The sequence below is a fragment of the Falco punctatus genome, assembly GCF_963210335.1.
Source record: "Falco punctatus genome assembly, chromosome: 1".
NCBI lineage: Eukaryota > Metazoa > Chordata > Aves > Falconiformes > Falconidae > Falco > Falco punctatus.
This window is the reverse complement of record NC_137580.1, coordinates 37,718,517-37,736,568: the sequence shown is the minus strand read 5'-3', so window position 1 is coordinate 37,736,568 and position 18,052 is coordinate 37,718,517. Positions and strand designations below refer to the sequence as shown.

Below are 18,052 nucleotides of genomic sequence, written 5' to 3'. Positions count from 1 at the left end.
TTCTTATAGAAAAAACTGGGGTGCTTGTGCAGCCAGAGCGCTGCTGGAGCTGGCAAACAGCCCTGTGGTGGCTCGGCCCTGCCAGCCCCGATGGCTTTGGGTGCAGGGAGTGGAGCCGGGGCCACCCACCTGGGCCACAACCAGAGACACCGGCTGTGCAGGACGAGTGGCTGGGAGGCAGCTGTGCCCCCGCAGGCAGGGACCCGGGCCAGCACCACAGCCTGGGGACACGGGGCAGGGGCAAACCCCAGGGAGCGCTTGTGCAGTAAGGCCACACGGGTGCTTCACCCCCTGAAGCCCCTCTCATTTCTCATTTGGTGGCAAATGAGCCACAGGGTACAGGCTGCATGTGGCTACAAGCTGAAAAGCAGATGGTAGGTGGCTGTGTGGTGTGTGCCGGAGGGCTGGCAGCCCCCGGGCTGCTGTAGCCAGGCTCCCAGCCCCTGCTCCAGTGCAGGAGTCCGTGGTGCTGGTCCTCAGCACAGGACAAGAGCTGAGCAACAGAAACTTCTTTATTTTATTCTGTTTTCTTTAGCAGAACTCGCAAAAGGCACCGAGCTCCTGGCCTCGCTGACAGCCAGGAGAGCCTGTGGCACCGCGTTGGTGCCCTGCTCTACGCCGGCCCAGTGCTTGCAGTGGTAACCTGCAGGGATGCTGGGTCCGGTGGAAACGTGCCGAAAGCTGTGGGCAAGGAGCCCACCTGGGACAGGGGGGGTGTCTCCTGGAGCTCAAGCACCCAGCTGCAGCACCCAGCCCTGGAGCTGCTGGATCCTGTTTCCCAGACCAGGAGCTCCAGGATCGGGGGCCAAGCAGGCAGGTCCGCTCCCTGGGGTGTGAGGAGGAGGATGGGGAGGGAGCTCATGGAGCACCACTAGCCCCCTGCAGCACCACTGCTCCTGCCCGGGGCAGTGGCTGCACCACCAAAGCGGAGACACAGCACGTCAGGAGCCTGGGGGGAGCCGGCCTGGCTGCACCCTCATGCTGGGGCTGTGGTGAGGCATGGGGCCGGTTCACAGGAAATTCGTGGGACATGGCAGGGAGCCAGGTGGGGGCTCTGAGCCAGGGGCGCACCTGCCACGCTGCTCATGGGCCCCAGGTGGTGAGGTGCTGCCTTCAGCACTCACCATCACCCATGACCTGCTCGGCCACAATGGCTGGGAAGGGCAAGGTGGGGCAGATGGGTCTCAGGTCCCACTTGGCCTCCCCCATCTCATCACCATCCTCATCCTCCTCCTCACCGTGTGCAGGGATGCAGACCCTGTGTATCACACTGCCGCCCCATCGGACGGTCACACCAGGGGCCAGCCAAGCAGGGTCCAGCAAGGAGCCAAGCTGTCGGGGCACAGGGCCCGGGGGCTGTGGGGACCCTGGGGGGAGCAGCTGGAGCCATCCCTGTCCCACGGTGGCCAGCCCCCAGGGCAGCTGCAAGCTGCCCAGCTCCAGTGCCTGGCTGTGCCAGCCACCACCACAGGGACATGCAGGCAGCTTGGCCTCTGCACCCAGGTCCAGGTCCAGCACCTCCACCTGGGGCTTGATCCAGTGCTCAGGCCGGCTGCCAGGGCCCAGCCCGCGGACCCCTAGCATGGTGCCAGACCCCTCTTGCTTCACCCCTGTGCTGTGCAGGGGCTTCCCTGGCCAGATTGTTACCAGGCTGGTGCAGGAGGGACGTGACAATGGTGATGTGTGGCTGCTGGCCCTCATGACGCTGCTCCCCACTGTGTCCCTGTGGGGTGACTGCAGCAGACACCATCCTGCCTCCAGCTGCCCTGGGGTCTTGGCCAGGCCTGAGGGTGGGCAGGGGGCTGGTGGCCTGGCCAGCGGGGCTGGCCGAGGCAGAGGCCACGCACGGGGAGGTTTTCCCTTGGGGGGTCGGGAACTGACAGCTGCCTTGTCCTGTGGCGGCTCCAGGTGGCATGGCACAGGCACAGGCAGGATGGCACAAGCACTGGGGACCTGCCCAGGACAGAGTGGCTGCATGGGGGGAGATCCAGTGTTGGGTGCTGGAGAGGGGTCCTGCCTTCCATGCTCGCATGCAGCCCTTGCACCAGAGACCTGTGTGGGAGAGGGCAAAGGGGGACCTGGCATGGGCTGGGATGCTGGGGTGCCCTACAGGTGTCATCGGTGCTGCCTCCCCTGACCCAGCACTGGCAGAGGGTGCAGCCCCAGCCCCCTTGTTCTGCGGGAGCTGTGTGGGTGCTGGCAGTTCAGCACCCAGCACCATGACGCAGGGAACCATGCTGACAACAACACCCACCAGGCAGACCTGACAAACGAGCCAGAGCTCCCCAGCGGCTCAGCAGGTGTCCCCTGGCCCCAGAGCAGCCCAGGTTCAGCCCATCGCTGTGGGGCTTGCTCATGGCCACAGCAGGCTCGGGACACATCTCACCTTTCCCTCGCCCAGTGAGTGGTGGGCGTGCAGGACAGGGACAGAGCCCTGTGCCCAGGAGTCCACGGTGCAGGGCTCGGGCTCCTCATCCTCCTGCCAGATGCCATCCCTCTCGTGACCCGTGTCCCCCTCATCCCGCATCAGGAAGCGCCACTGGACAGCATGCAGGAGGGCATCCCGTGCCTGGCCCACGGCAAAGGGCACGCACTGCGGGCAGAGCCAGCCTGAGCCCCACGCCCCCCGAGTGGGGGCTCAGAGGGACCCACACTCACCCTGGGCACCCAGCATCCCCCCAGCACACCCACCTGCTGAGCCGCGTGGGCTTTGGAGCACTCGTCCAGCACGCGGCCCATGAGCTCCACCATGATGTCCCCGATGTCCCTGTCTGCCCGCCGGGCCCCGAGCAGGTAGAGCCATTCGGCCTCAGGCAGGCGCCCAGGGCCAGCAGTGGCTCGGGCAGCGGCCACGGTGGGCGGCCGGGACTTCTCCCCACGTGACTTGGGGGCGGCCGCCTGCTCCCGGGGGGTCATTTTCTGCACGAGACACAACACCCCTCTCCATAGGGTGCTGGGGCACCCGCAGCAGGACCGTGCCAGGCCACACGGTTCCCAGGATGGAAGCAGCCTGCGGTGCCCCTCGGCTTGAGAGGGCCCAGAGATGAGACCCCCCTCGCTCGCGGCCCAGGGGTCCCTGCTGCCCCAGGCCCTCAGCAGTGACACCGGGTATGGGGGAGCAGGGGGAGCCTCCGTGCCCTGCCCCATGGCGGCGGCGGCTCTAACATGGCGTCCTGGTGCTCCCCACAGCACCTCCGTGTACCCCAGCTCTTCCCAGCACACCCTGATACACCCCAGTGCATCCCAGACCTTCCCAGCATATCCCAATATGCCCCAGTGCATCCCAAATCACCCTAAGTCACCCCAGCTCACCCTAATATACCCCAGTACACCCCAACCCGCCCCAGCATGCCTTAGTATAAACCACCTCATTCCAACTCACCCCAATGCACGCCAGTACACCCCAGCATTGCCCCAGTACGTCCCAGTACACCCTAATACAGCTCAATACACCCCAGCACACCCTAATACACCCCAGTGCCCCCCAGCACTCCCCAATATCCCCAGTATACCCCAATGCACCCCAGCTCACCCTAGTACACCCCAGTACTCCCCAGCACTGCCCAACACCCCCAGTACCCCCCAGCACCCCCAGCGCCCCTCAGTACGAGCACACCCCAACACCCGCAACCCCCCCGCTCACCTCAGCCCCCGGCCGCACCACCATCCCGCCGCCCGGCCGCGAGGCGCGAAGCGTCCCGGTTTCCACGGCAACGCTGGCCCCGCCCCCCGTGACGCCCCTCTGCGCGCCGCTGCGTCGTCACGCCGCGCCGCCGTCTCCATGGCTGCGGCGACCAGCGGGTCAGCTTCCCGTGCCGGGCACGGCGGGGACCGGGGAGGCCCGGGGCTGGAGGGGAATCCCGGGGCCGGGGGAAGCCCAGGACAAGGGGGGGGGGGGATCTCAGGGCTGAAGGGGGATCCCAGGGCCGGGAGGGGGGATCCCAGGGCTGGGGAGAGGGATCCCAGGGCCGGAAGGAGGATGCCAGGGTTGGGGACCCCGTGCCGAGGAGGGGGGGATACCGGGGCCGAGGTGAGGGGAACCCAAGGCTAAGGAGAGGGCAGCCTAGGGCTTGAAAGGGGATCCCAAGGTCGGGAGGGGATCCTAGGGCTGGGGACCCAGGGCCGAGGGCAGGGGGAGCCCCAGAGCCGAGGCGGGGGACCCCAGGGCCGGGGGGTGAGCCCAGGGCCAGGGCAGCGCCGAGGGCCGGAAGGGCCTGGCAGGGGTACAGGGAGGGCGCCGCGGCAGTGGTGGCTCAGGGAGGGCAGCGGGAGGCCGGCAGTGAAGTGCATGGCCAGTGCCCAGATCTGCCCCGGCCCTGCAGGATGTACCGCAAGGAGAAGAGCATCCAGCTGAAGAGCAGCAGCGCGGCCCTATACAACAACCTGAGCGTGCTGCCCCTGCCTGGCAGGCAGCTCACCTGCTTCAGCACCGTGCACGGCCCCAGCCTTAGCATGGTCACTGCCGATGGGCTCGGCTTCTCCCACCGCCAGCTGCAGGCAAAGGAGGGCGGCATGACCGTCAGCACATCCCTCCTCACCCAGGTACAGGCAGCGTGCCCGAACCCCTGCTTGGGCCACGGGGTCGTACAGCTCAGGCCCTGCTTGGCAGATCCTCCAGCGGGGAAAGCAAGCTCACCGGCCCATTATCTGCCACCTTCTCACTTCCAGCCTTCCAGCAGACCCATCACTGGGAGGGCTGTGACATGCAGCAGCAGAGAGCAGGTTCCCTAGCCTGGACCATAAGGAGTGCCCGCTGCTTCCAAAGTTGGAGGCAGAGTAACCACTAAACCAATAAGCGGCTCCCAGTGTGGCTGTGGAGGAGATGGCAGGGAGGGACGGCTATGTGGAGGTGGAAGGAGTGTGGTGCTGCCAGCACCCGGGTTCACCAGGGCTGGTGGGAACAGGACGGGGTAGTGCAGTGTGACAAGGAGTGCCTGGGGTTTGCTGTGACATCGTCTCTTGGTCTCTGCTTTTACCTTCTGTGCCCCAATGAGGACGATGCTCACTTGGCAGGGTGTCTCAGCCCTAGCAGAGGTCTGTGCTTTAATGCCGACCTTCTCTAAGCCAGGTACACGGGACCCACTGACCACTAGGCCCAAACAGGCCATCTGCTGAGTGCGGGGAGGAGACAGTGGTACTACGGAGTGGCGAGGAAGGGTCTTCCCAGCTGAGCGCATGTGGCTGTAGAACTACTTGGGCAGAAGCAGGAGCCTGCAGTGTCCTAATTATGGGGAAGGGGAGAGGGAAGGAGTATCCTGGGCAGGTTTGTGAGACCTTGGGGGGTCCCAGAGGATGGTAGGAACCCATCTTCCATGACAGGAGCCAGAAACATGCATGTCTGGTCAGCTGCAGACTGTCCCTCCCCTGGAAGGTGGGGAGGGCTTTTGGCCCGTCTTTCCCTTCCCCGGCCTCCTGCTGAGCTGCCTTTCTTTCCAGGCTGCTTGGTGCGTCCTGCCATCGCGGGTCCTGCTGGTGCTGACCTCTCAGAAAGGGATCCAGGTGAGACAGTTTCCTGGGGAGGGTGAGGAGCAAAGTCATGACACTGGGAGGATGAGCTTGTGTGGACAGCTGGGCTCCTGGGTGCACGGGGGAACCTTCTGAAGGTCCTGCTGCACACCCAGAGAGCTGTCTAGGGGCAGTGGTTGAGCCTGAAGCCCTGAGAGAAACTTCCCCAGTCTCTTGGGCCTCACCCCGTTGCTCTGTCTCCAGATGTACGAGTCCGATGGCTCCATCATGGTTTATTGGCACGCGCTGGACGTCACAGAGCATCCTCCAGGTAAATCCAGGTGGGAGTGCAGCGGGAAGCCCACAGCCCCTCTGCCCACTCTTCTTCCCTGGATGCCTGTGATTCCTGTAGCGCAGCCCAGTTCCTCCTGGCCTAGAGACCCCAGCAGCCTTGCTCCCAGTCTCGGCTGGGACTGAGCCAGGACATCCGACACAGCAGTCTTGCAGAAGGGTCTGGACAAGATCATAGCGTCACCCTGACTTCTCTGTCCTGGCTCAGCAGGGGCCTGGGGGGGTTGGAAAGGGGCTTGGAAGCACCCAGCATGGCAGCGGTGGGTCTTGTCCTAAAAATGACACTCAAAACAGGCCCCTGGTGCCTCACACCGCTGTGCTGGTCTCCCTGTTTCTGGGAGCTGCCGCAGGTCGTGACCGGCTCTTGGTTTCCCTTCAGCACAAGCAGTGTTTGCTCGAGGGATTGCTGCAGCTGGCGGACGCTTCATCTGCGTGGGTGAGCCAGGCTGGGGAGTTTGGGGCAGGATGGGAGGGGAGGGTGGTGCTGGGGCTCAGGGATGGTGTGGCGACGTGAGGTCAGCCGATGGGGCTGGGTTGGCCCCGCAGTGTCTCTGTGGGAGCGACTGTGCCGAACAGAGGGGCAGGTTGGCGAGTGGCATCAGTACGGAGCCGCCCTGCAGAGGCCGCAGGGCTCGGGGGGAGCAAGGAGCCCAGCTGGAGGCTCAGTCCTGGGACAGGGTGTGACAAGCCCCTGCTGATGCCTCCTCCGGCCCACCCGCAGGAACGTCCTCTGGGCTGGTGCTGGTGTTTGACATCCCTCCCAAAGGGACGAACATCATGGTGAGCGAGGTCCTGGAGCGGCACTGTGATGCCATCACTGACATTGCAGCGGAGCTGGGTCAGGCGCCGGTATGTGTGGGGTCAGCTGTCAGCAGCTGGTGGGGTCCCTGCTGCTTGGGGGAGGGTGGTGGGGGCTCCAGCTGTTCCCTCAGCCCCACGGGGACATCTCAGAGGTGTTGGCTCTGGGAACTGAGGTTTACCCAGGCCATGGCTGAGCCAATCCTGGAGTGCAGCCAGTCACCCTGGGAGCCGGTGCTCTCTGGGGCCAGCCCAACCTCTGTTGCGGGCAAACTATGGGGAGGCTGTGGTGTGGCAGAGGTGCCCCAAGCCAGCCACTCGCCACGGTGCAGGGGAGCAGGTGGCTCTGCCATCCCCTTCACCAGGCTTGCTGGCTTTTGTGGCTGCCTCTGCACGAGGGGCATCTCCCCTATCCAGGTGGGATAAATCTCAGGGAGGAGGTGGCTTGGGATGGCTACTTCCTCAGCCCTGCTCCCAGGAGCCTGTGAGCCATCCTGCCATGGCTTAGCGCAGCCTCTCAAGATGAGGCAAACCGGAGCCAAATGTAGTTTAAAATGTACGCTGTAATATGCCAGGGCTGTTCCCTTTGCTGCCTGGGCAGCTAGGAGCAGCTCTTCCATCCATTATCCCACCATCCCCATTTCCATTGGCCTTCAGCTGGTCTCTGCCTCAGCACCTCAGTCTCTGCACATTTCTCAGCTGATGGAATCTCAGGCCCAGGCTCTGGGAAAGCAAATGCTGGCACAGAGAGGGGCAACAAAGACGGTGAAGGAGCCAATCCCACCGCACATGCAGCAGCATGGCTGTGGGAGCATGGCTCATTGCCAGCCCAGAGTATTCCACGATCCATTGGGCTGAGTGCTGGCACACAGCAGAGCTGTTGGAGCTAAGGCTGGCTGTGGTACAAGAGCAAATGGGCAAAACTGGCCACAAATAAACCCACGCGAAAACTAACGCTCTCGCCATTAGAGCGGCGAGTTACTACAGCAGAGCCTCCCTGCGGGAGTGTGGCGAGAGGAGGGCACAGGACATGTCCTACCCATGGCTCCGGAGCCATCCCGGGGGACTGGCTGCTGGGACAAGACCCTGCTTGTCCTCCCCAGGCTGGGCGGTGGGGTGTGAAGAAGCCGAGGGCAAAGCTGTGCCTGTGTGCTGGCTGGAGGGATGAGCCTTTCCCCCTTGCCAGCGGAGGGAGATAACCGACCCAAGGTGTAAGCGGGACCAGTGACCTGTCTTGTGGCAGATGAAATAACTTCACCTGATTACAGAGCACAGTCTGGGACCGGGCTTCCTGCAATTCAGCCCAGTCTGGCTGACATCTCTGCAGACACACTAATTGGATTCTTCATTATTGGCTGACTCCTTCCCAACGAGGACACTTTCCTATACTTTAATTAGTTACATTTAACTTTCTCTGCGTTTGGGACTCCCCTGAACAATTAATTGCCTAGAACTGGTTCCCAATTAGCCTGGATATGGAGCTTGTTTATGTGAAAGCTGTTCTGTCATCTACCTCTCTCTGCAGTGACTGTCCTCTAACGTGGCTCTCTTGGACTTTCACTGTGGTTTGTTAAAGGCTTGTGAGTGAGAGACGGGGCCTGGCATGTGAAATCCCAGGTTCCTGTAAGGTGAAGTGTTGAGACTCAGGCGCAGAGGGAGGAGATGCAGCAATTCTTCCTAGAAATTTATCCTATGTGTAATTAGTGTTGCTAAACACAAACATGTTTAAACTGAAATGCCCGTGTGTGATCCCAGCCAAGCCTTGCTCGTTCACAAAAGGTGTCAGCAGTTTCTATGAGCTGTTAAACTTTAAGCTTGTTCTGCTGCAGGCTCTGGCTTTGCTGTGCAGCAGCTTCGGTGGTGCAGGCAACTGGGGCAGCAAGAACTTTCTGCCTGGCGTGAGTCAGCTGCTTGCTGCCAACAGCAGAGCTGGCTACCCCGCAGGCGGCGCCAGGGTGGAGGCTGACCCACCTCTGCTTCACAGGATGGGGCTGGTGACCTGGTGACCGCCGATGACGCTGGGACCCTCTGCGTCTGGAGCACAGGAGAGGAGTTTGCCCTGCTTAGCAAAATCCCGGCCTTTGGGTAATCCTGAGGGGCAGGTGGAGCCACGCAGTGGGGTCCTGTGAGTGCGCGGTGGCAGACATCCCCGGCCAGACCGTGTTGGTGTCTCGCAAGGGATGGGAGGGTGGCAGGAGGGGGACACCCAGCACCAGCCCCCGGCATGTGGGTCTGCAGTCAGGAGGGGAGGAGGTGAGACGTGTCCCTGTGCCCAGCTGCACCTGCTCCTCTGTGAAGCTGTGGAACGGGATCGTGGCTGCTGGCTACGGAAACGGGCAGATTCGGCTGTACGAGGCAACAACTGGTCTCCTGCGCGCTGAGGTCAATGCTCACGCTCGTTGGATCTACGCACTGGACCTGGCACCACAGACTGGAAAGGTATGGCTGGCTGTGCTGGGGCATCCCACCCCAGCAGCCCACCAGCCTGGAGTGTGGCAGCCTGCGGATGGTCAGGCAGGAGCTGCTTCCTTGCCCCAGCACACGGCATTGCCACCTCCACGGCATCCCTCTGGCCTCCCAGTCCCCATGGCCTCTGTCCCGCTCCCTTTGCAGCTGTTGTCGGGTGCGGAGGACTCCTTTGTTCATGTTTGGAAGCTCAGCAGGAACCTGGACACGGACGATGTGGAGGTGAGTCTGTGCAGCAGCAGCCCTCAGTGGGGAGCCTGGGGCAGGTTGGTGGTGCTCCAAGGCATCGCTGCCCTGTGGGGCCACAGCACAGGCGGCTGCTCTGTCCTCTGTCCTCAGCCTCTGGTGAGGCACCATGACCACAGAGAAGGGCTCAGTGGAAGCCCCGCCAGGCCCAGCCTGAGCAGCATGGGATAGCATGGCTGTCTTCTGTCCCCTGCTGCGATCCCCAGTTCTGTCCTAGACTGGCAGAGGTACAAGCCGGGAAGGCTGCTCTGTCTGACGGGGATATGGTTCTTGAGCTCCTGAAAGGGCAAGCTCAAGCCACGGCCCACTGGCCTGCCCACATGCCCACAGTCCTTGCCTGTCACCCCGAGAGGATGGCTCTGCAGGTGGGCAGGGGCCTGAGGCAGGTCCTTGGGCTGTGGCTGTGCCACGTTTCGGCTCCTCTCCCCGCTTGCAGGTGGAGCACTGCCACGGCGAGTGTGTGACTGACACCCAGGTCTGTGGCGCCCGCTTCTGCGACCCCGAGGGAAACTCTTTTGCCGTGACCGGCTACGACCTGAGCGAGATCTTCCGCTACGGCCGCACGTAGGCTGCGAGCTGCGGGGTCTGTCCAGGGCAGGGAGCACTGGGCTACCCTGGCACTGCGGTGCAGCTGCACTGCAGCACTGTTGGCAAAGGGGAGTGCATCGCAGACCCCCCACTTCTGCTCCATGGGGCCCGGGCAGCAGCGGCACAGGGGTGCAAATCTGTGCAGAGGTGCAGCTGAGCCAGGATCCCCTCGCTCCCAAAGTGAACCTGCCCTCAGCGTGGCATGGCCATGTGCCGGGAACATGGTCTGGAGCAGCTCCAGCTATGCAGGCCCCCGAGTGGGTCCGTGAGCAGGGGGCTGCCCTCCCACTGGCCCCCCCAGCCCTTCCTGCAGGGTAGGCGGGCCAGCAGGGCAGGGAGCAGAACCAGCTCCCCTTTTCCCAGCCGCAGCTTTGGTGCAGACGGGAGAGGATTCAGGGCAAACCTGTGTGACACGCTGCTCCGGCCGGGAGAGCCTCGGGAGCTGTTCCCAGCCGGGGCGACGGCGCCTCGTGGGTGCAGCACCCGCGGGGCCGCCCTCCCCTGGGGCAGCACTGTTACCCGGGAGGGGAGAGGAGCTGCTGCCCCTCCCCAGGGAGCCATGGGGACGCGCAGGTCCCCGTGGCACCTTCCATCCCCACGGCACTTCCATCCCCATGGCCGCTGGCCAGATGCGCAGGGCCGCAGCTGTGCTCCGGGGCTGGAAGAGGCAGAGGCAGCTGCACCGCGCTGTCTGCCAGGGCCCCCCAGGGACAGTCGTTTCCCCCCCCAGCGCAGCCACTGTGCTGTCCCCCTGCTCCGTTCTCACCCTTGCCCCACCCTGCTGGCTTTGGCCCTGACCTAACCAGCCTGTGTGGGAAGTGGGGGGCAGATGCTGCGCCAGGACATGCCCTGGGCCCTGCCCTGGCCCCCCGCGGGCTGCCCTGCCCCAGCTCTCCCGTCCCGGCCGCGGGAGCTGACACAGCCCCAGGGACCAGCTCAGTCTCTGGCTCCGCTCCCAGGGCCCTGCGGAGCCAGCTCAACCCAGGACAGGCCCTGGAAGGGGGGGAGAGACCCCCCTGCAGCCCCCAGCCCCTCCTGCCATGCTGGGGCTGGGGATCCAGCTCTCCCTGTGCTGCCCAGCCCTAAGCTATGGGGCAGAGACACCCCCCAATTTCCCAGTCATCTGTTCTCCCCAAACACACACCACCTGTGAGCCCCCCCGCCCCAGACAGGGGTCAGTCCCACCGCACATGCCATCTCCTCCCCACTGTGGGTCAGGACCCCATGCTTGTGTTCCCCATGTGGTGTGTACCCCCTACCCATGATAAATGCACCTGAATGAAGCCCCCTACCCCGTGTTGCTCCTTCCTGGGCAGTGGGTCGAGGGGCCGGGTGGGCGATGGCCGAGCACTGAGCGGGGAGCGCAGAATCCAGGCCCGTTACAAAAGATTTTATTAAAGGTTAAAACAGCCGATGCTGAGAGGCATTGGCAGCCCTGCTCACCATGCTGGGGGGGCCCTGGGGGCAGGGGGGCCCGAGGGCCAGTGTGCTCATGGGGTGAGGGTAAAAAAGTGTAAAAACGGTTGTGCAGTTCGGCCCCGGGACACCCGGGCCGGGGACGATGGCCCCTGCCGCAGGGACACAGCCCATGGCCCCACAGGGGCACGTCCAAGGCACAGAGATGAGCTGGGGGGGCCAGGCCGCCCTCCCCCCAGGCAGGAGCGGCTCTTACAGCCACACAAGCACCCAGGGACCCCCAGGAGCCCCATGCCCACCACCCCACCCACCTGCCCCGCTCACAGCTTGGTCCCCCGCCTCTGTCGGGGGAGGGGGAAAATACAGCACCAGCGAGCCCTGCCCGGGGGAGCACCTGGCACGGGAGGGGGGCCCCCGGGAGGAGGCCGGCAGACCCCCACTCCCCGCCTGCCCCCAGCCCCGCAATACTGCTCGATCAGAGGTAGCACCAGCGTCGGCCGGGGCCGGGGGGGCCCTGCCGGGATGGCTCCCGCGCCGGGGAAAGGCACGGTGGGACGGTGGGGGGGCCGGGCCGTGGCCCACCGCCTGTAAACAGCCGGGGCGGGGGGTGTAAACAGGCAGTGGCCGGGGTAGACAGCCCTCGGCAGGGTGAGGGGCTGAGCGGGCAGCCCCCGGCCCGGCCTTGTCCCCCGGCTCAGGAGACGTGGGGCGAGGGCCGCCAGAAGCACCACTTGCTGCGGGTGTGCTGCTTGCGCTGCAGCTGCTCCTCCCGCTCCCGCTCCTTCTTGGAGCGCAGGTACAGGTCCTCCTCCTTCAGGTACCACACGGGCGGCCAGCGGTGCCGCTCAAAGTGCGCCTGGTTCTCTGCGGGGCCGGGGCACCGCGGTCAGAGCGCGGCACGGCCCCCCGCGCTGCCCTCGCCCCCCCGCGCTGCCCTCGGCCCCCCGCGCCCTACCTGCGGACATGAACTTCATCTCACGGGGGAAGCGGCGGCAGACGCTGTTGTAGTTGGTGCAGATGTAGTGCAGGCACCAGGCGGCCAGCTGCCGGGCATTGTGGAACTGCGGGCAGGGGCAGGCTGAGCAGGGTGCACGGTGCAGGCAGCTGCCCGCACCCCACGGTCCCCACCCCACCCCCAAGAGCTGCAGGGCTTGCAGCCCAGCCGCCCCACCACATACCTGCGTCATCTCCAGGTAGATGATGACCTGCTCGTCGATCTCCACCCGCTGCATGAAGGCTCGCAGCAGCTCATCCACGGCGTACTGCTCTGGGGGGGGGACAGGGGGACAACCGTCAGCACCGGGGAGAGCACGTGTGCCGGGACATGCGCCCCAGCAGCCGGGCTGTGCCCTGGGGGTACGGGCTCATCCGGCTCTTACATAAGGACCCCATTAATGACGCACTGGGGACACATCGATCCCTGTCCCTGCAGCACCGTAATATTGGCAGCTGACATCAGCAGGGGCCGGCAGGGGGCTGGGGTGGGGGGCCAGTGGTGCCTGGGCCTCACCTGTGAGCGCCTGCAGCCGGGGCAGGCAGAGGCGGTTGGTGAGGATGAGGAGCTCCATGGCGTCCAGGTCAGGCGTGGGGGTGAAGACGCCGGTGTAGAGGAAGTCAAGGACGGCGCGCAGGCAGGCGCAGTTGGTGCCGGGCAGGGAGACCTGTGGGACAGGGGGTCTGGGGAGGCCCGGCATGCAGAGCCGCTGCCAGCAGCACCTGCCCTGGCACCACCCCCCCGCCGCCCTGGCACAGACCCCTGCTTTCTCTTTAACAAGAGGGAAAGCAGGACTCGCACGTGCCAGGGTCAGGGGGTCCAAGCCAACCCCCAGTTCTCAGCAAGCCAATGCTGCCAAGAGATGCCCATCCTCCTTGTGGCAGAGCCAGTGGGGACAACCCTCCCACCATCACCGTCCCTCGCGGCCCCTCACCTCAGCAGCGTAGCTCTCCCGGAAAGCCCCCCGGAACATGGCCATCATCCAGTCGCAGCCAGCAATGAGCAGGGGCTTGTGCGCCGGCACAGCCCCATCATCCACGTGGAAAACCACATCTGGGATGGCAAGGGGACAGCATCAGTACAGGGACAGCCAGCCCCCAGCCACCTCAGCCCCTGCCATGGCTGGCCCAGGGACACACGCTCTGGGCACTGCTTGCAGCCCCCACCATGGCTGACCCAGCACAGGGAGCGTGGCACTGCCACATGTGCTGGGGATGGCACGGGGAAGGGACGAGGGCTCCAGGACCCCCAGACCACAGCATTCATGGCAGAAGGAGGGGGATCAGGCTGGCTGGGAGCCCTGGGCCCAGGCAGGGCACTGTAGGAGCCAGGACACCCAGCCAGAGGGGAAGGAGCTGGATGATGTCCCCAGCCAGGGCAGCCCTGGTGGCCCTCCCTCTGCTCCCACTGGCCAGGGACCCCCCCCACCTGCAAAGACCCCCTTCCCCAGGCACTCCTTGATGCGGTTGGCACGGCGGACATGGAAGGCCTTGGTGATCTCCTGGTTCATGAAGCTCTCCTTGTTGAGCACGTTGGCCACCATCATGCGCAGGTCAAAGACCTCTAGCAGCTCGGCAATGGTGGCCACCTGCATCAGGTCCCCACGCGCCTGGTCCAGCCGCCCCGTGTAGAGGTACTCCAGCACGGCGCGGAAGGGCTCTGCCTGCACCCGCCGGTCCATGCACACCACTGCCATCCGCTTCTCTCGCCCTGCCACTGGGTCGGCCACCAGCTCCCAGCGCATGCTGATGAAGCCGCGGCCCCACGCCGACAGGTCACGGCCACTGCCACCACTTGGCGCCCCGCCTTCTCCTGCTGCTGGCCGCAGCGCATCATCACTCTGTGAAGTCCGCAGCGGGGCGTGCGCCCCCACAGCCAGGACCCCCCGCTCCCCGTCCAGGCTCTTCGTGCGGACAGCAGGCTCCTTTCCCGCCCCCCGTGGCCCCTCCAGGGTGAAGAGGTCATAGAACTTGGAGCAGGAGGTAGCCAGGTAGACCCGGTGGGCAAAGACCTGCTGTCCGCCTTGCAGCTGGAAGACAACGTCGGCACAGAGTGGGGTGCAGAAGAGGGCAGCAGGGCCCCAGCTGCGGCTGGCCGGCGGGTCAGGGACCTGGATGACGGGTGGCGGGGGCTTAGGGGGCAGGAAGGGGGCCTGCAGCAGTGGCCGCTGCATTTTCTTCAGGTGGGACTTCCAGAACTGGAGGTGCCGGCGGGAGATGAGAGCGGCACGGATGGCGTTATCGAAGACGTCCTTGATGCCAAACTGGGCCACCACACTGGTCTCGTAGTAGGGCACCCCCAGCTCCTTGGCCACCTCATGGCCCCGCTCCGGTGGCAGGATGTCCGTGGGCTTGATGGGCCTGGGGGAGACAGAGTGGGGCTGTGTCACCACGTGCGGAAGAGCCTGGCCCCCAGCCACCCCCTGCCCGCCCAGCATGGCAGTCTCACTTGGCCAAGGGGCGGCGGGCCCGGTTGACAGCCTCCAGGTCGGCATAGCGCAGGTCCAGCTGGCACCCCACCAGCACGATGGGCGTGCGGGGGCAGAAGTGCTTGATCTCAGGGTACCACATCGTCTTCACATGGCGCAGGGAGTTGGGGTTTGCCAGCGAAAAGCACAGCACGACCACATCTGACCTGTGGCCACAAGGAGGAGGAAGGTGAAGGCAGCCCTGCCCCAATAACAACCCCCTGTCACCTCTGTATCCCCTGGCCACCCCTGCACCCTGCTTTGCTCGAGGAATGCCACAGAGATCCCATCCCTGCCCAGGGGGGACCAGGCATCGCTGGAGACAGCCACCCCCAGCCTGGGAACCCCCGCCTGCCCTGGCAAGGCTCTGTCCCATGACCCCTGGGAGCCCCCCAAGACGAAGGAGGGAGCCAAGGACACCCAGCTCTGGGTCACCATGGTCAGCCAAGCCGAGGGCCAGCCCAGCTTGGGTCTGGCACAGCGCTGGCACGGCACAGCACGGTTTGCCCTGGCCCCTGAACCCCGCAGCAGAGCACTGGGGCAGCAGCCGAGCACAGGTGGGTGCAAGGAGGGGCCCATGGAGTGCAACCAGGCCAGTGCCGGAGCATGTGCCAGCCCCTGGCATGGGCAGGGCTGCAGGGACCAACCCTGCCTGGCCACCCTGGCATGGGGCTGTCAGGCTGCCACCGTTGTCCCAGCCCCACGCCAGCTCTGCCAGTGGCTCGGGGGAGCCTCCCCAGGCAAGGTGACAGGGGACACACGGAAGGTGCCAGCAGCGCCCAGGTCCCTGCGGTTCCCGGGGCCTTATAAGGCGGCCGGGAGCAGCCACGTGGCCCCAGACCTGGTTTGTTTTTAGTCTGCGCCTTGCCAAGATGTGACCAGGAGGCCCGCTTGGAGCCAGGCCCATGTCAGGGACCAAGATAGACGCCACCCGCTGCCTCCCGCGGGCCCCTGGCCAGCATGGGAGTCACCGCTCACCCACGGGTGATGCTGGCCCGAGGCAGGACCCGGCATCCACCACCCCAGGGGTCGGAGCCGGCAGACCCAGCACGGCTGGCAGCACCGAGCACCTTGGGGCAGCCCCCCATATCCCCTGGCCAGGGGTGCCCCCACCCCGTGGGGCCATCCCGGCCTCTGGCCCCTGACCCTGGGGCAGTGCAGAGGGGAGATTAGAGCGTGCAGAGCCGTGCTGGCACAGTGCGGCAGCCGATAAGAGCCTGGACGTGCCAGCAGCCACGGGAAGGGTGGTGTTTACAGTGTGGTGGAGCCGGGGGGCTGGTGACTGCTTGGCCATGGCCCAGAGGCATCCCCCGCTGCCAGGCCAGCACCCCCAAGGGAAGGGTCCTGGCACCCCAGGGTCACCCCCCTCCCCAGACAGGCAGCCCTGGGGAAGCTGGTGCCAGCTGCCCCCCGGGGAAGCTGCAAGCACGAAGGGTTCCCTGCCCAGTTGTCAGGGTGCACAGCCCCACTGCTGCCCCAGCTGGGGCCACGGTGCCCCCGGGGCACCCAAAGCAGCTACCAGCCGGAAGGTGAGGGCACTCCCAGCCCCCGAGGGTTTGGGGTGCCAGAGCTGCCCTCTGGGCACTGGCAGGAGCCCAGGGGGCCCCTTCGGCCCCACGTGCCCTTGGACAGACAGGGCAGGAGCAGGGCTGGGGGGACAGGGTGCTAGGTTGGGGTGCTGGTGTCAGGGACTGGGGTGCCAGTGGTGGGGGTCTGGGTGCCAGGTTGGGGTGCCAATGGCAGGGGTTGGGGTGCCAGTGGCTGGTCGGGGTGCTGCAGGCAGGGGTTGGAGTGCCGGTGGCAGGGGTTGAGGTACTAGTGGCAAGGATTGGGGTGCTGGTGGTGCGGCTCAGGGCACCCGCGGTCCCACCTGCCATAGGCGAAGCGCCGGTCCTTGTGGTGGTCCCCGAAGGTGTCCCAGAGGCGCAGGGAGACGCTGACCTCGTCCACCACATCCCGGGAGCGCTCCAGCACCTGTCCGGACAGGGAGCGCCGCCGTCACGACCCCGGCCCCGGCCCCCGGCGCCGCCCCCCTCGCGCCGCCTGCCAGTGCCCGCCGCCCCCCCGGCGCCCCGCACCTCCTGGCAGACGCGGTACTGGTCGATGGCCCAGACGGTGGGGACGTGCGTGGCCAGCAGCTGGTACTGGCTGAGCGTGGCGTTGCAGGCGCGGGCGCAGATCAGCCGCGTCTTCCCCACCGCGTTGTCGCCCACCACCACGCACTTGATGGTCTCGACGTTGGGGCGCTCGTAGTCCACGTCCAGGTCCATCGGCCCCGCGGGCGGGCGACCGGGCCCGGGCAGCGGCCCCGCACGGAGCGGCCCCGCACGGAGCGGCCGCGCTCAGCGCCGCCCCCCGCCCATGCCCGCGCCGCCGCCCGGGCCCGCTACCCCGCCCGCCCCGCCCCGCCCCGCCCCGCCCCGCCGCCAATCCGCGACCGCCCCGCCGCGCCGCCCCGCCCCACCCGCCCCGCCCCGCCTGTCCCGCCAATCCGCGCCCGCCCCGCCCCTCCCGGCCCCGCCCCGCCGCCCCGCCCCGCCGCCGCCCCGCCCGCGCGCGGACAAAGGAGCGCCGCCAGGGGGCGCCGCGGCCACGTGACCGCCCGCCCCCCCTCCCACCGCCCCTTCCCCGGCGCGCGGGGCCGCGCCCCCTCCTCAGGGGGGCGGGGGGGCCGGGACGCGCCCCCATCACCACGCCCCGCCCACCCGCGGCGGGGCACCGGCAGCAGCGGCCACAACGACGACAGCAGCGGCACCGGAGACACCAGCGACACTAGTGACACCCGCACCACCGGTGACACCAGTAACATCAGCAACAGCAGCGACAGCAGTGAAACTGACACCACCACTGACACCAGCAACACCAGTGACACCAGCATCACCAGTGACACTGTTCACCCCTGCAGACCAGCCTCCCGGCACAGCCAGCGCCCACCTCTCACCTGTGACACCAGTGAACACCAGTATGAACCACCAGCACCAGCACACACAAGTGAGGACAGTGATATCAGGGTGCTCCAGCACAGACCTGTGACACCAGTAACACCACCAGCACTGCTGGTGCCCCCAACACCCACAAGCCTCCACTGGGCTCCCCGGGAGGGCACCAGAGTGGCACTCGGGGGGGGGGGGGGGGGTGCATCACGGCAGGTGCGGGCTCACAGAATTGGTGGCCATAATGGGCTGGTGGCCAAGGTGAGTTGGTGGCCACAGCAGACGGGTCCCCTTGCTGGGAGGCTGGGCACATGGGGCCTGGTGGCACGTGGAGCCTGGGATGGGGGG

General features: G+C 66.1%; 3 protein-coding genes across 3 annotated transcripts; 1 reads left to right on the top strand and 2 right to left on the bottom strand.

Moving 5' to 3' along the window:
- Positions 1–1,103: 1,103 nt before the first annotated feature.
- LOC308056918 (uncharacterized protein C2orf81 homolog) lies at positions 1,104–3,043 on the bottom strand. Its single transcript, XM_080372869.1, has 3 exons — positions 2,692–3,043; positions 2,387–2,593; positions 1,104–2,052 (listed from the first exon to the last, which is right to left on the bottom strand). The coding sequence occupies exons 1-3, from the start codon at positions 2,914–2,916 to the stop codon at positions 1,114–1,116; spliced, it is 1,371 nt and encodes a 456-aa protein (XP_080228995.1). The 5' UTR covers positions 2,917–3,043; the 3' UTR covers positions 1,104–1,113.
- Positions 3,044–3,745: 702 nt separating this feature from the next.
- Positions 3,746–11,177, top strand: WDR54 (WD repeat domain 54). Its single transcript, XM_080372675.1, has 10 exons — positions 3,746–3,801; positions 4,323–4,542; positions 5,437–5,499; positions 5,710–5,776; positions 6,176–6,232; positions 6,518–6,645; positions 8,579–8,679; positions 8,871–9,033; positions 9,208–9,282; positions 9,743–11,177. The coding sequence occupies exons 1-10, from the start codon at positions 3,782–3,784 to the stop codon at positions 9,872–9,874; spliced, it is 1,026 nt and encodes a 341-aa protein (XP_080228801.1). The 5' UTR covers positions 3,746–3,781; the 3' UTR covers positions 9,875–11,177.
- Positions 11,178–11,263: 86 nt separating this feature from the next.
- On the bottom strand, positions 11,264–17,169 carry LOC308056718 (rho-related BTB domain-containing protein 2-like). Its single transcript, XM_080372481.1, has 9 exons — positions 16,850–17,169; positions 16,642–16,745; positions 14,753–14,938; positions 13,733–14,664; positions 13,239–13,357; positions 12,821–12,971; positions 12,489–12,577; positions 12,266–12,371; positions 11,264–12,174 (listed from the first exon to the last, which is right to left on the bottom strand). Exons 1-9 carry the CDS (start codon positions 17,039–17,041, stop codon positions 12,005–12,007), a joined length of 2,049 nt encoding a protein of 682 aa, XP_080228607.1. The 5' UTR covers positions 17,042–17,169; the 3' UTR covers positions 11,264–12,004.
- Between the last annotated feature and the right edge of the window lie 883 nt (positions 17,170–18,052).

Coding starts and splice junctions, on each gene's coding strand:
- LOC308056918 (XM_080372869.1), bottom strand. CDS start 2,916: ATGACCCCCCGGGAGCAGGCGGCCGCCCCCAAGTCACGTGGGGAGAAG. Junction 2,594..2,691: donor AAGCCCACGCGGCTCAGCAG/GTGGGTGTGCTG, acceptor CTCTGCCCGCAG/TGCGTGCCCTTTGCCGTGGG. Junction 2,053..2,386: donor ACTCACTGGGCGAGGGAAAG/GTGAGATGTGTC, acceptor TCTCCCACACAG/GTCTCTGGTGCAAGGGCTGC.
- WDR54 (XM_080372675.1), top strand. CDS start 3,782: ATGGCTGCGGCGACCAGCGG. Junction 3,802..4,322: donor ATGGCTGCGGCGACCAGCGG/GTCAGCTTCCCG, acceptor CCGGCCCTGCAG/GATGTACCGCAAGGAGAAGA. Junction 6,646..8,578: donor CGGAGCTGGGTCAGGCGCCG/GTATGTGTGGGG, acceptor TCTGCTTCACAG/GATGGGGCTGGTGACCTGGT.
- LOC308056718 (XM_080372481.1), bottom strand. CDS start 17,041: ATGGACCTGGACGTGGACTACGAGCGCCCCAACGTCGAGACCATCAAG. Junction 14,939..16,641: donor CGGCGCTTCGCCTATGGCAG/GTGGGACCGCGG, acceptor TTGTGGCCACAG/GTCAGATGTGGTCGTGCTGT. Junction 12,578..12,820: donor CCGGCTGCAGGCGCTCACAG/GTGAGGCCCAGG, acceptor TCCCCCCCCCAG/AGCAGTACGCCGTGGATGAG.